Source organism: Hippocampus zosterae, chromosome 3 (genome assembly GCF_025434085.1).
Source record: "Hippocampus zosterae strain Florida chromosome 3, ASM2543408v3, whole genome shotgun sequence".
Lineage (NCBI taxonomy): Eukaryota > Metazoa > Chordata > Actinopteri > Syngnathiformes > Syngnathidae > Hippocampus > Hippocampus zosterae.
Window position 1 is genome coordinate 12,751,047 of NC_067453.1, and position 13,590 is coordinate 12,764,636.

Below are 13,590 nucleotides of genomic sequence, written 5' to 3' on the forward strand. Positions count from 1 at the left end.
GGCCTTACTCTTTCCCGTTTTTGTAAGGGACACGCCACCCTGTTTGACTTTGAAAGCTCAAAACGGAAATTGTTCTGTCTTGTTTTGATTCACTTGACGTGAAGGTAGCGGAAGCACCAAGTTGTACTGTACGCTAAACGGGTTCTCGGTTTTTATTTTTTGTTTTGGTTTTTGTTTTTAACTGCGTTTGGGTAATTATTCATTTTAGTGACAACAAACATGGCCCTCACTGACGCGGATGTCCAAAAACAGGTAACGATGATTATCAGACATCCACTGAGCAGAAGGTAAAAGTTGGATGAAGGGTAAAAAACAACGAACGGCCGTTAGAGCAGCCGATATGGTTGTGTTCAGCCAAATTACGTTTCTCCTTTTGAATTTACCTTAACAAAATATAAAAATCCACTTTTAAAAGTTAGACTAGGTCAGACTATGAATTTGACGGCTGTTTGGTTATCGGTTGTGACAGATAAAGCACATGATGGCCTTCATTGAGCAAGAGGCCAATGAAAAGGTTGAGGAAATTGACGCCAGAGTAAGTCCCCCAACCCAACACACACACACACGCACGCGCGCGCTCACTAATGTATGTTTATTTTTTGCCGAAATGTCCTATAAACATAGTTGTGATGCTGAACTGATTGCAGGCGGAGGAAGAGTTCAATATCGAGAAAGGTCGTTTGGTCCAAACACAGAGGGTGAAAATTATGGAATACTATGAGAAGAAGGAAAAGCAGATTGAACAGCATAAGAAAATGTGAGTGTCTGTGTTTTTTTTTTGGGGGGGGGCGTTGGTTGGTTGCCAATCGATCTCAAAGCACAAAAAGACAGACTACCATTTACACTGACATCCACACGGACACTCAGTGGAATCGAAACCAAGCTTCTGTACTGAAGTCAAACTAGTGAACCATTACACCATCTTTGAACTCCTTTTAAGATACTATGACTAAATTGATATTCATAAGGTTTCCCACATCTTATTTAGTTGTATTAACAGACATATCGTTTTTAAATACCGCACAACCGCTGTATGTGAGCGCTGTTTTCATCGGTGTGTTTGTTTGCCTGTAACTTCCTATCTACAGTGTTTGATGTATCAACTTGGAGTTTTAATGGTGAGTAAGTATTCTTCCAAATCTCTTAGATTTACATCAGATCATGATGATTTAAAAAAAATCTAAACATCTGCAAAGTCCTTAATGCAGGAGTGCCTTACCTTTTTTGACATATGGTCTACTTTTCAAGCAGCCAAATTTCCACGACTGACTAATTGGTTGTCAACATTGCAAACCCATACCTATTCCAGCCTGCATTCACAAACCCACAATACTTTTTCTTGTCCTACAAAGACTAGACATCACATCGTTCCCTCTGCTCCTCTCTCACACGCACATCCACACATGCCACGATGAGTCATAGCCATAATTGAAACAGAAACAGAAAAATAACCCAGATACAAGACAGCTAGATCTCTAAATTTGAAAAAGGAAATCCCTGCCTACTTTAGTAGAAAACCTGACACTAGGAGGCAGAAGCAGGGAAGCACTTCTGTAGCGTCTAAAGTGCAGGAACATTTAGCCTGTGTGTACCATTTTAAAATGCCACACCAGATTCCCTTCAAGTGCTCACATGCATCACGATCTGCAAGTGATTGCTAACAACTTGATGTGATGCAGGTCACGTGCAACCGTAGGTTAACAGGTTACCTCCTTTTTTCCATATTTTTTTTCTATATAATTTTTTGACACTGATAAAGTGCTTAGGCCGCAGTGTGCAATAACACAATACTGTATATATAATTAAATAATATACACATACACACACACACACAAAAAGCAACTCACCCCCCACCACAAGACACGCGCGCGCACACACAGCCCTCGCGGTTGACTTTGAAACAGTATACAGTCTACCAGTCAACCCGATCGATTGGGTGGGCACTCCTGCCTTAATACGGCTCTGTTTAATGTGATGTGATTTGAATTAAATTTGGTAAATGTATAACAGACGCAGAGGCTCTAATGCCAAATCAAGATTCATGTGGAGCTAAACTCAACTTCAGATTTCGCAACTATTTAAATTTCTAATCGGTGTTACTTCTAAATTGCGATCAAAGGATCTTTTATTGCAGATATTTTGGATCTCAATAAACCTTGACTTCATCTTGCCATTTAGGATTAGAAAAGTTCACTCACTCATTGATTTCTCTGGTGATGAATGGTCAAGGTCTGGTGGTCTTCGGGTGCTCTTGCTAATCAATGACATTTCTTCCCACGGCCCACGGCCCACAGCCAGATGTCCAACCTGATGAACCAAGCAAGACTGAAAGTGCTGAAGGCTCGTGATGACATGATCATGGTAAGTGGTGATGCTGTTTCTCCAATATATTCCAATATCATCAAACTATTTAAATATCCCTTCGCCTTGCACAGAAATTGAATTTGTGAAACATTTCTTCCACAGAATATCATAGCACTGTATTTAGTTTGAACTTTTTCTGTCCCCCACGTCACAGGATATGTTGGTCGAAGCTCGACAAAGACTTGCAGCGATTGCGCAAGATCCTGCCAGGTACTCCACATTGCTGGAGGGGCTTGTGCTTCAGGTAAAAATTATTGTGGAGAAAAAAAATGAGACAACCCTCTTTAGCACAGCCGGTTGCTTCTCCATTTGTGTCAGGTCACTTCCTAATTGGCTAACATTCTATTTCACGTCCCATCATCTTGAACAGGTTGAACTTTTATGAGTATTTCACCAGACATTCATGATTTGGGCTTCATCTGACTTTGCTCGTGATGGTGACAAAAAAGATCAAATTCAACCAGATTATTAGTTCATGCATTTTGGTAATAACTGGATCATAGCAGTCCAGTTGCGTTCATTTCAATGTCCAGAGAAAGAAATGACCGGGATGAATGAGAATATAGTATCCACATTCACATTTCAGTAGTAGTACTTGTACTGTCTGATCTACTTTTTTCTTTTCAAACAGCAAAGTAAATACCTCGCACAGGCAGCAATAATGTTTTTAATTTATGTAAACTTGAATGCTGAAATCAAATCGTTACTATCTGCTGTACTTCACAATGTACCTGTAGAATGTCCGGACAGTTTGTTCTTAGGCGGACTTTGTGGAGGATGATCATTTGTGACCCATAGGTCAAAGTGACAGTTGCAATAGCAAACTCAGTGACCTTTGCACCACTGTGCACTTTTTGAGTTTGTGCCCGTCATGTGTAGGGTTTCTACCAACTGCTGGAAGAGAAAGTTATCATTTGCTGTCGACAGCAAGATGTGGAGATGGTTCAGGTGAGGTTGAGCTGCGAAAGGTGTGATGAACAAATTCACAAATGTTTCAGTGTGGCGATTTTTAGTAAGCGATTCATTTCTTTGCGTTTTGTTCATAGGATGCAGTGAATAAGAACATCCCCATCTTCAAAGAGGCTGTGAAAAAAAACATTGTTGTCAAAATTGACACGAACCACTTTCTGCCGTCAAGCATGTAAGAAAATTCCATTTACATATGTTTATCATGTTACATTTCGTACTTTGTAATTTTCATATATGGGGTGCCTTTTATTTTCATTCATCATTCTCATTTTTGGGGACATTTGAATGATTGTTTTCATAGCTGCGGAGGAGTGGAGATGTATAATGACAATGGCAAGATTAAAGTATCCAACACTTTGGAGAACAGACTTGAACTTCTAGCACAACAGGTAAATAATGTCATGTCTGTTGACAAGCATCTCTTAAAAAAGCTAAAACAAATAGTACGTTACAGTATTCCAATACGGTACTCAAAACAAATGAAATGTCACCAGTAGTGATTACAATGTTTTGCCACGAGAGGGCACTACACTCCACACAATTACAGAGCAGTGGCGTGCAGCCTCAAGGCAAGGAGAGGCAGTTTTATGTTGTGATTGAAAAACAGTGTGCTTTACCCGATTTGAACTACATTTAAAATTAAAATGAAATATAAAAAAGTACCTAAACAAAAGAAAACTTACTGAAGTTACTGAGAGAACAAAGTGAAAGATTTTTTTTTTAATTTAAAAGCATTCATACTCGGGCTGTTTTACTGATTTATTTGATATGACTGCTAAAAGTCTGATCGAAATCTGTCAGTACAAGGCTCGCAGTTGTCAATTGCATAGACACAAAAGTCTACATAGTACTTGGTTTGTATGTTTCAAATTTAATCCATGATTATACTTCACTTGAGTGCAAATCCTGCACAAACACTTAATGAAGAATACACATTGGTTATCAGTATAAATTAATTTGATGTGTGGGCATAGTAAAATATACCAGTCAATGTTTTCAAGAATAAAAATACATTCGATTTGGCGGATTTTTCCTGTCTGTCAAGGTCAGGGTTTGAAAAATGGTCAAAAGAAAAAAAATCAATACAAAATGAAGGAATAAAATACTGCAAGGTAGTGTAGAATACATGAACCAATATAAACTAGAAAACACTGCGTTGTGCTTTTGACAATGGTGTAAAAAAAAAAAACTTGATGGTTTTAGGATGAGATCATTTGATTAGCGTATGTTGCTCTATACTGTATATAATTCTTCAAATGCATCTTGGACATCTTGGTGATGTGTTTCTTGTTTGCTGGTTTTCCTCCAAACAGATGATGCCTGAAATCCGAGTGTCCTTATTTGGCGCTAACCCCAACCGCAAATTCACAGATTAACAGTGGATTTGAAGGGTGCAGCATGTACAAAGGTGGAATAGGTTTCATCTATGCTATGTTGCATAATACTATTGATGACAAGTATACCCACTCAAGTGCCTTACTTTTAACTGATGTACACCATGGACTGTTTTCAGCCATACATGCCAAATGTGTTGTTTTTTCCAAGAGAAATTAACAGTGTTACTATTTATATACAATCAAACAAAGAACATGTGTATAATTATGAGGGAGCGCTTAACATTCAAGAGCCAAAGTAATAAATGAGTACAACAAAGTAGTTGCTGTGCATCTTCATTCACCAGTCGTAAACAAACTGCTTTCACGGGCTGTTTAACCTACTTTGTGAAAACTATTGCCTTGTTATACAAATTACAGCATTGCATTTAAAATGCATGTTTCAAAAAATATGTATATTTTAGTGTGTATTTGTTTTTTTAAGAAATAGGACCAAAATCCTCAACAGCACAAATCGCAGAAAATCCAAGACATTTTGTGTGTGTGTTTTTTAACTAACAACGATAAGGCTTTTATTTAGTTTTCCATACACTTTTATGATTTGTTAGGCAGAAGTAGCTTTTGGTCCCATTATTCTGGATTTATTTTAAACTTTCTGAAGCTGTGAAGAAGATTTAAATACAAAGTACAGCGGCGGGCGGGTGTAGCTTTTAGGCCGCAAGTGAGCTGTGTGCATATATTTTACGCTAATACAGGAATTAAATCATCACCATCAGATTAACAAACGACCTACTGACAGGCAGCGCTTCCCAATCCAGGTAGTGAATCCGAGATTACAACTCGGACCTCATGGATAGAGTGCAAAGAATGCATAACAGGGCAGGTAAAGAACATTTGATTTTTTTAACCTGTATGATTATGCAATGAAATCATTTTAGATGATTTGCAGCCAAACATATGGCTTGCAGCCTGAACAATATACAGCATTTTTTTCTTGGTAACCAAACAAGATTATCTCTTTCGGGTTAAGGAAATTTAAACTCAAAACACCTTGGGACACAGTACACCGGACCCTCCTTGACCAAATAAACCCCAAAGCTTGCATGTTACAATCTCAGATAACATGGGTGTGAGCGTGAGCTGCTGGGTCCACACACAGTTTGACTCAAAATGAAATGAAATGCGCAGATACAACACGATCCCTGCCGATTGATTTTATTCCATCAATGCTAGCACTGCCTCCCCAACACCAAGAAAGTAGACACCTTGCGCGATCCCGAAAAGGGGGGCAATGACCAGCGCACGGCACGCTGCACCCTTCAGGAATGCTGATGGTCCCTCTCGCCTCATTATGCGCCTACAGAAATACAAACAATAAATAATGGCTGTCGAGAGATTACAGAGTCAATATCTGATTAGGAAATAGTTACCGTGTGCAGTCAATAATTCCTCGGTAGGTATCCTCCCCTTCACCTTTTTGGAGTGTTTGAAGTCGAGTTTTTACCACTGCACGGGTGACAAAATCAAAGACGATGTAATATTATTATTATTAGAGGTACTGTCCCGAGTTGTTTAACACATCCAGATATAAATAAATTCCCTCAAAATATATAATAATCAGACAGACATAAATATTCACACTGTAAGAATAACTGAAATAAAGGATGTCTCTCAATGTGTGGTTAAATACTAATATTTTTGTTGTCCTTATAAAGACAAACATTTTCATTAGATTGTGTAGCTGAACCTAATAAGGCGTCTGCTGAGTGTATATAAAAATGACAATCAGGACTGGAATTTGAGTATAAATAAAATATCTCACTGGAATGTCAAATCCAGACGTGCTGATGTGAAATAATATCTACGACAATCGACAGTTTTTGGTTGAGACACCCATTGTCACAGCTCAGCATTTATCGATCTCTTTCTCGGATCCCTACTCACCATCCAGCGGTGTGACAGCCACAGCTGCCACTGAGCCTGCAGCGCACCCTGCCACAAAGGACTGCCAGAAAGGAGCTTTTGCCTGGACATCACCTGGACTTCCATGTTTTTCCCTCCCCAATGCGTTCAAGTTGGCAAACAAGGGGAAGTAAATCATTGAGAAAGGGACATCCCTGAAAAATATATTTTGGAAAGCGTGAGAGCAAAAAAAGGATAAACCACGTAATTGACAAAGGAATGAGAAGAACAGTGTGACAAAAGTGGAAAAAAGTTGTGGTCTTTCCCATTGTTACATCCGTGCAGCCAGACATAGCTGGAGGAATCTATTGATCAGTGCTGATTAGAGGGGTCAGGAAATCCTGTTCAACAAAGTCCTGTTGTCCAGTTATGTAATCGAGAAAGAACCAATCAACGAAGTAATGAGGGTGTTGAATGGGAGCAAATGATTCACGCATTCTTTCGATCCTTTAGAAGAGTTGGGTAAAAGCTCTTTCGGCTTTCCAAAATGAACTAGAATGGCAATCATAGCTTATGCGTCCTCTGCTAAGGACGTCTCAGATTTATTTGACCGAAAGCTCATAAAATACTGGATGATATTAAGTATAGTCAAATAGGATGAGGTAATGTGTCTTTTAGAGTGCCACACACACCAGGCTTCTTCTTTTCACTGCACCCTCCTCAAACACACACGCACACACACACACACAGTTGGCCCCAATGCAAGTGCACTGTTAACAGTAAATCCCCTGATGTGCACCCGTTTCCAGAGCTAAGTTTCAATGATGTCTGCCAAGGCCAAAACACCACACTTAAACTAAATAAACTTTAGTGGGAATTGATGATGTATCTTTTATTTATACTAACTGTGATCAAAAATAATGTCAGTAAACAACTGATTAACTATCCAACTGGAATGGGGTTTTTTTAATGGTGAGAAGGGCATCATTTCAAGTTGATTTTATCATGCTGCTGTCGTGAACAGTGTGTGCAGGCATGCACATATAACCTCATTAAGGTGGCTCCTGCTCCCTTGTATAAACCAGCAAGGCCTCGGGTCCTCAGTAGCTCCACTGTGATGCTAGTAGCAGATGTCCGTAGGGCAGGATTAGGCCGGGGCAGCTGTGGTGCCACTAATGATGGAGCAGGACCCGAAGCAGCAGCCTGAGCTGGTGTCGAGACTTTTCTCTGCGCAGCTGATAAGAAATCATACTTGAGTGAGCCTACATCCTTATCATAGTAAGCCATTTTGTTTGAGAAAAAAAATATTATTGACCCTCATTGGTTGTATTATTCCTCAGTGAACATAAAATAATTACAATAAATCTCACCCAGCCTCCCTGCATCTTGTAGTTGTATTTTGAGCATTTCCATAGGAGTGGTGACCACCACCTGACATGTCCCAGCTCCACAACCTGCCAGAACTTCCCCCCATATGGGCAAGTGGCTGATGGCAAAAGACAAAAAGCATGAGCAAAACATAAGACTTTTTATTTTTGAGTCACCAAAAATTCTGTGTTTATTTTACTCCCACCAGGGATTCCATTTTTGTGGAGCGCACACCTGCCCTCGTGGCGCAATGGCCCACGTATCCTGATTTTTGTAACAGCACAAGGCTCATAGCTCGTTTGCTAATTTGGCTGAGTGGTTTCCAGCAACCAAGGCATTCCAGTGCAGCGAGGGCTTGTCCTTTATGATGCGCCTGATGGAGTGACAATTCAGTATGGTGGCAGAAAATTGGTCTAAATTTAGGCCTGCTGGCAACATGTGTGAGGTTTTGGTGAATTTAATCAGGGCACAGGCAGACAGATTCTGAACTTCGCGGACATGTGATGGATGTCAGAAGTACTTAATTAATTATATGTGAACAGCACGTATCAAATTGTCTGAATCATTGTATGATATTTTTTTAAATCAGGCCACAGGGATGGGCGGTGGTCATGGAGCAGTTTCCAAATGCCCACTTGACGAGGTATATGTGCTTTCACTATTCCGAGTCTCTTGTGTACAACTTCTGCGCCACGTTTTAAAGGAATAAAGGAGGCCCTTTGAATGGCCATGATTGATCAGCTGTGACCACTTCCACAGCAGCGCAGACCTCCCCTTCGCACATCCGCTGGCATACGGGTGTCTGCGAAATTAGCATAATTCTGCCTAATTTTTCAATCACATCTTGATTATTTTCATTTAAGTCAATTGCAAAATCATGAGAACATTCTCCAAATATATCCACCCCTTAAGGAATCTTGTACAGTTAACAAACGTAACATTCAAATGGATGTTCTGAAAATGTACCCGTTTCTGGAGAGCTTTTGTCTGAAGGCATCATTAGCTGCCAGTTTGATTGCTTTTTCCGGTGTGACAAGAGTGAGGTTGACTGCTGCACCTAGTGGAGGCAAACAAACTAATGAATGACAAATATTTCCCTCTCAGCCACAAAAATAGAATAACAGGCACATCATCCTATGGTTACTCCTACATTCTACTACCACGCATTACAATGTCACAATAAACAACAAGGTATAGAAAGTCACAGCTGTATATTTGTTTGTCACAGGCATTGGAAATGCAAATACCTCTGTAGCATCCAAAATAGCCATCTGAGCGTATTGTCTTAGCCAGACAGTCCCACCTGATTTGACAAAAGAGAAATAACATTGCCTTAGTTTGATTGTAAAGTGCACTGGAGTGGCCCCTAAGTCATACAATTTGGAGACGTACCTACATTTAAATATGCCTCAAAAGTGAAACAATAACATCCGCATGCAGGGAGTCATATCTGACTCAGTCAAATGCTGACCGGCTTCATTTATTGAGAAATTATGATTCAGGATCTTTTTTTTTTTTTTTTGCGAGCTCTTTGATGTTTTTTTTGTGGTCGTATAAATAATGACACTAAGAGGATAAATGTCATGCTAACCATAGAACAGGAATTTGATCTTGTGACTTAGGAAAGGGTCTGGCTGACATATAATTAATTCATTGCACACTCAAAAATGTATCTAGCAGATGCTAAAATAGTTCTAATACTGTATATCTTTTTAGGGCCTGAAAAAGTACATACTTTACTTCTTTTTATTCAATTTAATGAATAATCAGCACGAACGAAAGACTCCAGCTCCGATTGGTCAGTTAAACCAAAGTTCCACTGTGTAGCTATTAGATGAAAAGGAGAAATAGTATACAGTTGTCGATGAGTAAAATTTATTGGTTTATCACTGCCATTTCAAATAAAGATGTAAATTTCAGTTTGGGCACGGAGAACACTTATGAAAGTGTTTTTCATAGTTGCTTTTTTCAACTTTTTAAAAGTTTTATATGCACCGACAGACTTTGTGCAATAAAAATGTATTGAGCACATTTGGGTGCTAAATTCCACCAACTGCAATAAAAGTAAAATTCAAATGGCGTTGTAGTTAAAGCCCCCCTGCAAAAAAAAAAATGTGGATTCATTTCAGCTAACGTTTCCAATCAGGATCCCACATCCAATATGGGATCCCGGACAAGCAGCTGTAGTTCTGCCTACGGAGGCATTATGTGCATGTTTTTTTGCTTCTATGTCCAGAAAAGACAAAAAAAGAGAGTCAGAGTATGGACCCCTTCCTGGATAGTGGTGAGAGGGTAATATGGACTTTTGTTCAAGTCACTTTACTCGACACCACTTTGTGACTGTGTGCACCCTGTTCAGTCTCTCGTCATAAACAGGATGGCACCGTCTTCTTAGTGGTCAATGCCGAAGAACCAATCGAAGGATGACGTCGGACATGTCACACTATGCGGCAAGACAAACAAAAATCCTCACATTTCAGACTTTCGTTTTCGTGGTCAAGAGGTGTCCCAGACGCCTCACAACCAATCGCTGAGTATATCATACTATACAGCAGTGGTCACCAACATGGTGCCCGCGGGCACCAGGTAGCCCGTGAAGACCACTTGAGTAGCCCGCCAGTGCCTGGACATTGTGATTTGCTAGTAGAAATTATGATTTAAAAATGCAAACATTGGCAGTACTGTGAGACATTTCGAAACACGATCAAAGTCTGACAATTTAAATCATCAAGTATTAAAAATAACCCATCCTCATATTATTGAAGGTATTTTGGACAAATATGTTATTTCAGACGTGTATCAATTTGGTAGCCCTTCACACAATCGGTACACATGAAGTTGCTCTCACCCTCAAAAATGTTGGTGACACCTGCTATACAGGCTACGATACAAGACAACTCAAAATCGGCTATGAGACAGTATGTTATCTGTGACACGTCTCTCAGCTCAAAATCAGGCTAAATTTGTGTAGTCTGACCATTGTGATAGTGTGCAATGGCTTTTAAAGTCATCTTGTGAACCTTGCATGAGGTGAGCCGAAATTGGTCACTACCTGAATCCTTGGACACTGTGATGTCACTTTCAGCCGACAGCAAGGGGCAAAATGGCCACACCCTGAGATGGATAAAAACGGATGGATTTTGCTACTTAACTCATCAAAATACTGTTTTTAGACTAGAATGGGCGCATAGAACCTATTATTGTAAAGAGTTTTCTGAGGGGTTTTTTTTAACTTGACCTCCACTTTAAAATAATAATAATACATTTCATTTATAAGCGCCTTTCAAAATAAACATGCAATTATCTATTGTGGTGTGTGGACAATTGTGAACCAGTTTAACTGTCATTAGTTAATGTTGAGTTGAGAGCACACAATCCAACTTTTATTATTGGGCCTTGAAAGGAATAAGTTATTCTGGTAGTTTTCCACTTCTGAGTCACAGTGGAAAACTGCGGTCTGGGTCTTGTGCTGCCGAGCACAGGATAGCCACACCCATCACAAGGCAGTGCTGCTGCCCACCCCACAGTGAATTCAGGCTCTTATAAGAACATCAATGCACATTTTTTCACATGATATTGGTCATATTCCATCACTAAAATAATTATCATAAGTGACTTCAGTTACATCAAACCAAACCAAAACACAAGTAAAGGAATTTCATGATAATCGTGATTTTCCATTGAGCTTTCTCAAGCCCTAAAAAAAACATGGGCTGTGACTTTATAGTTTTGCAAGTGCCCCTTTTATGAGATTCTAGTGATTCATGTGACAATGCGGTCGTTGTTGAGATGAGTTGCTAACTTAATACAGTGATATAATGCTTTTATGCACTTAGGATGCCGAAACAAGGAAAACATGGAAGTTCCTATGGTTTTGCTCTGAGGCCATACTCACATTCCTTTGTAGACCTGGGCTCCCTGCTGGTTCTGTAGGCGGGTTTTGGCCAGATCGATTGGAAATACACATGTCACACCAACAAGGCCTGCCACGCCCCCATTAATCAGCTTAGCAGGGAGACTGCAAAGGGATCAACATATAGGCACATGGGACACATGCATCCGCGCAGACATTTACACGCAGCTGTCAACACAAGCCACGCACATGCCTGAATAACTTTTAAGACTGTCGTAGAACTGCAGATGTCTCAATAGTAGACTTCAAATTATATCACCGAATCAAAATGCTAAAAGGAAACACAATTAAATGAAGAGGAAACAGATCGCTCAGGATTAAAGTCAAACTGATTTTTTTAATCGGGCCAATTTATTCTGTAATGGTTTGGCAGGCGACTGGAGTAACCGCAGATGGAATGATTAACAAAACAAAGATTACCTTATTTTGTTCTCTGTCATCCTGTTTGTGTTTGGGCCCCAGGCCCACAACTCCCCTCGTTGTCCTCCACCTACTTCCTCCTCTTCTTCCTCTCCTCTTCCACAATTTGGCACTGAGCTCCAAATGGTCAGTTCACACTTCGCCTTTCCCACTCAATAACACTAATGCAGCTCACTGCGTCTTTGACTGTGTTACCAGTGGGCTGCTCTTTTTTCCTCTCACTGGTGGACGCCTTTTTTCTGCTATGGCCAAACCCAGCAATGACGGGTCTGTTTCGAGGCCAGACCCTCTCCTTTTTGCTCTCTCTCTCTCTCTCTCTCTCTCTCTCTCTCTCTCTCTCTCTCTCTCTCTCTCTCTCTCACAACGCTGCACAGAATCTCCTCTTCTGCCTTGAATGGAAAACACACACAGAAAATGTGATTGCATGAGATCAGAATCCCCATCGAATCATTCTTAACACAAACGGAAAGATAGAACAGGACTAACAGAAAAAAATTGAGCGTGCCAAGACTCTCTAAACTGCCTTCGAACACAGATAAGTGTACAGTATTCTGACACAGCACAGGGAGCAAAATGAGGAATGATCGTCCTTAATTGGAAAGTATTTTTCTTGCCATGTGGATCTTGGACTGTATTGTATCTAGTTTATATACAGTAGGCCGAGAGGTGAAGATGTTTGAAGATCAATTTTGTTAGCATTATGGCAATTCTCTTCGTCTTTTGTAATCACTTTTTACCTCCATCTCCTCCCCCGACTTCCTCTTGCCTCATCTCTCTAATTAATCTGACTTAATCTCTGGCTTTACTCTGCCTCTATTTTTAACACCATTAAGCTTCATTGTAGCTTTACTCTTTTGGCACAGTGAACCATTTCCAAACGAGGATTAGGTTGATATGTTCATTACTTCTTTGTCACATATCATGACTTTTTTTTTTTGTTTTTGTATTCCTAACTCTGTTGTTTTTATTGCCGGATCCCAGCCACATTCTGCACATGCTTTTCCCTGAGCCTCTTTCTCTGCACCTTTCTTTCAGCCCGGCTCCATTCACACATTCGGAGCGAGTAGTTACCCTGCTAAAACAAAACAGAGAGGACTGGCTCACCCCTCGACAACCTCCATCTACAAGATCCACGCTACACTTTATTTTGCGTAGTCTGACAACCGAGCGCACAATTTTATTTTCTTCCAGTACAGTGAGAAGAGGATCCTTACCTCCGCGGGTGCATCCCACACACAGGCTGGATCAAGCTGTCTACTTTCCTCTCCCTTCAACCAGGCGTGCATCAGCAGTAACCAAGCGAGAGCAAGCTGAGAGTGC

At 40.2% G+C, this 13,590-nt stretch overlaps 2 protein-coding genes across 3 annotated transcripts; one reads left to right on the forward strand and one right to left on the reverse strand.

The window, feature by feature from the left end:
* Nucleotides 1-66: 66 nt before the first annotated feature.
* LOC127598175 (V-type proton ATPase subunit E 1-like) lies at nt 67-4,989 on the forward strand. Of its 2 annotated transcripts, XM_052061820.1 has the most exons (10): nt 168-252; nt 470-535; nt 648-757; nt 1,089-1,122; nt 2,295-2,361; nt 2,519-2,608; nt 3,244-3,312; nt 3,411-3,505; nt 3,635-3,722; nt 4,647-4,989. In XM_052061820.1, the coding sequence occupies exons 3-10, from the start codon at nt 718-720 to the stop codon at nt 4,707-4,709; spliced, it is 546 nt and encodes a 181-aa protein (XP_051917780.1). In that variant the 5' UTR covers nt 168-252; nt 470-535; nt 648-717; the 3' UTR covers nt 4,710-4,989. The 2 variants fall into 2 exon arrangements, with proteins under 2 accessions (XP_051917778.1, XP_051917780.1); XM_052061818.1 differs by lacking the exon at nt 1,089-1,122 and having other exon boundaries at nt 67-252.
* On the reverse strand, nt 4,080-13,590 carry slc25a18 (solute carrier family 25 member 18). Its single transcript, XM_052061788.1, has 11 exons — nt 13,485-13,590; nt 12,636-12,659; nt 12,271-12,599; nt 11,833-11,955; nt 9,185-9,240; nt 8,904-8,994; nt 7,940-8,055; nt 7,618-7,804; nt 6,612-6,784; nt 6,098-6,173; nt 4,080-6,024 (listed from the first exon to the last, which is right to left on the reverse strand). The coding sequence occupies exons 3-11, from the start codon at nt 12,288-12,290 to the stop codon at nt 5,883-5,885; spliced, it is 984 nt and encodes a 327-aa protein (XP_051917748.1). The 5' UTR covers nt 12,291-12,599; nt 12,636-12,659; nt 13,485-13,590; the 3' UTR covers nt 4,080-5,882.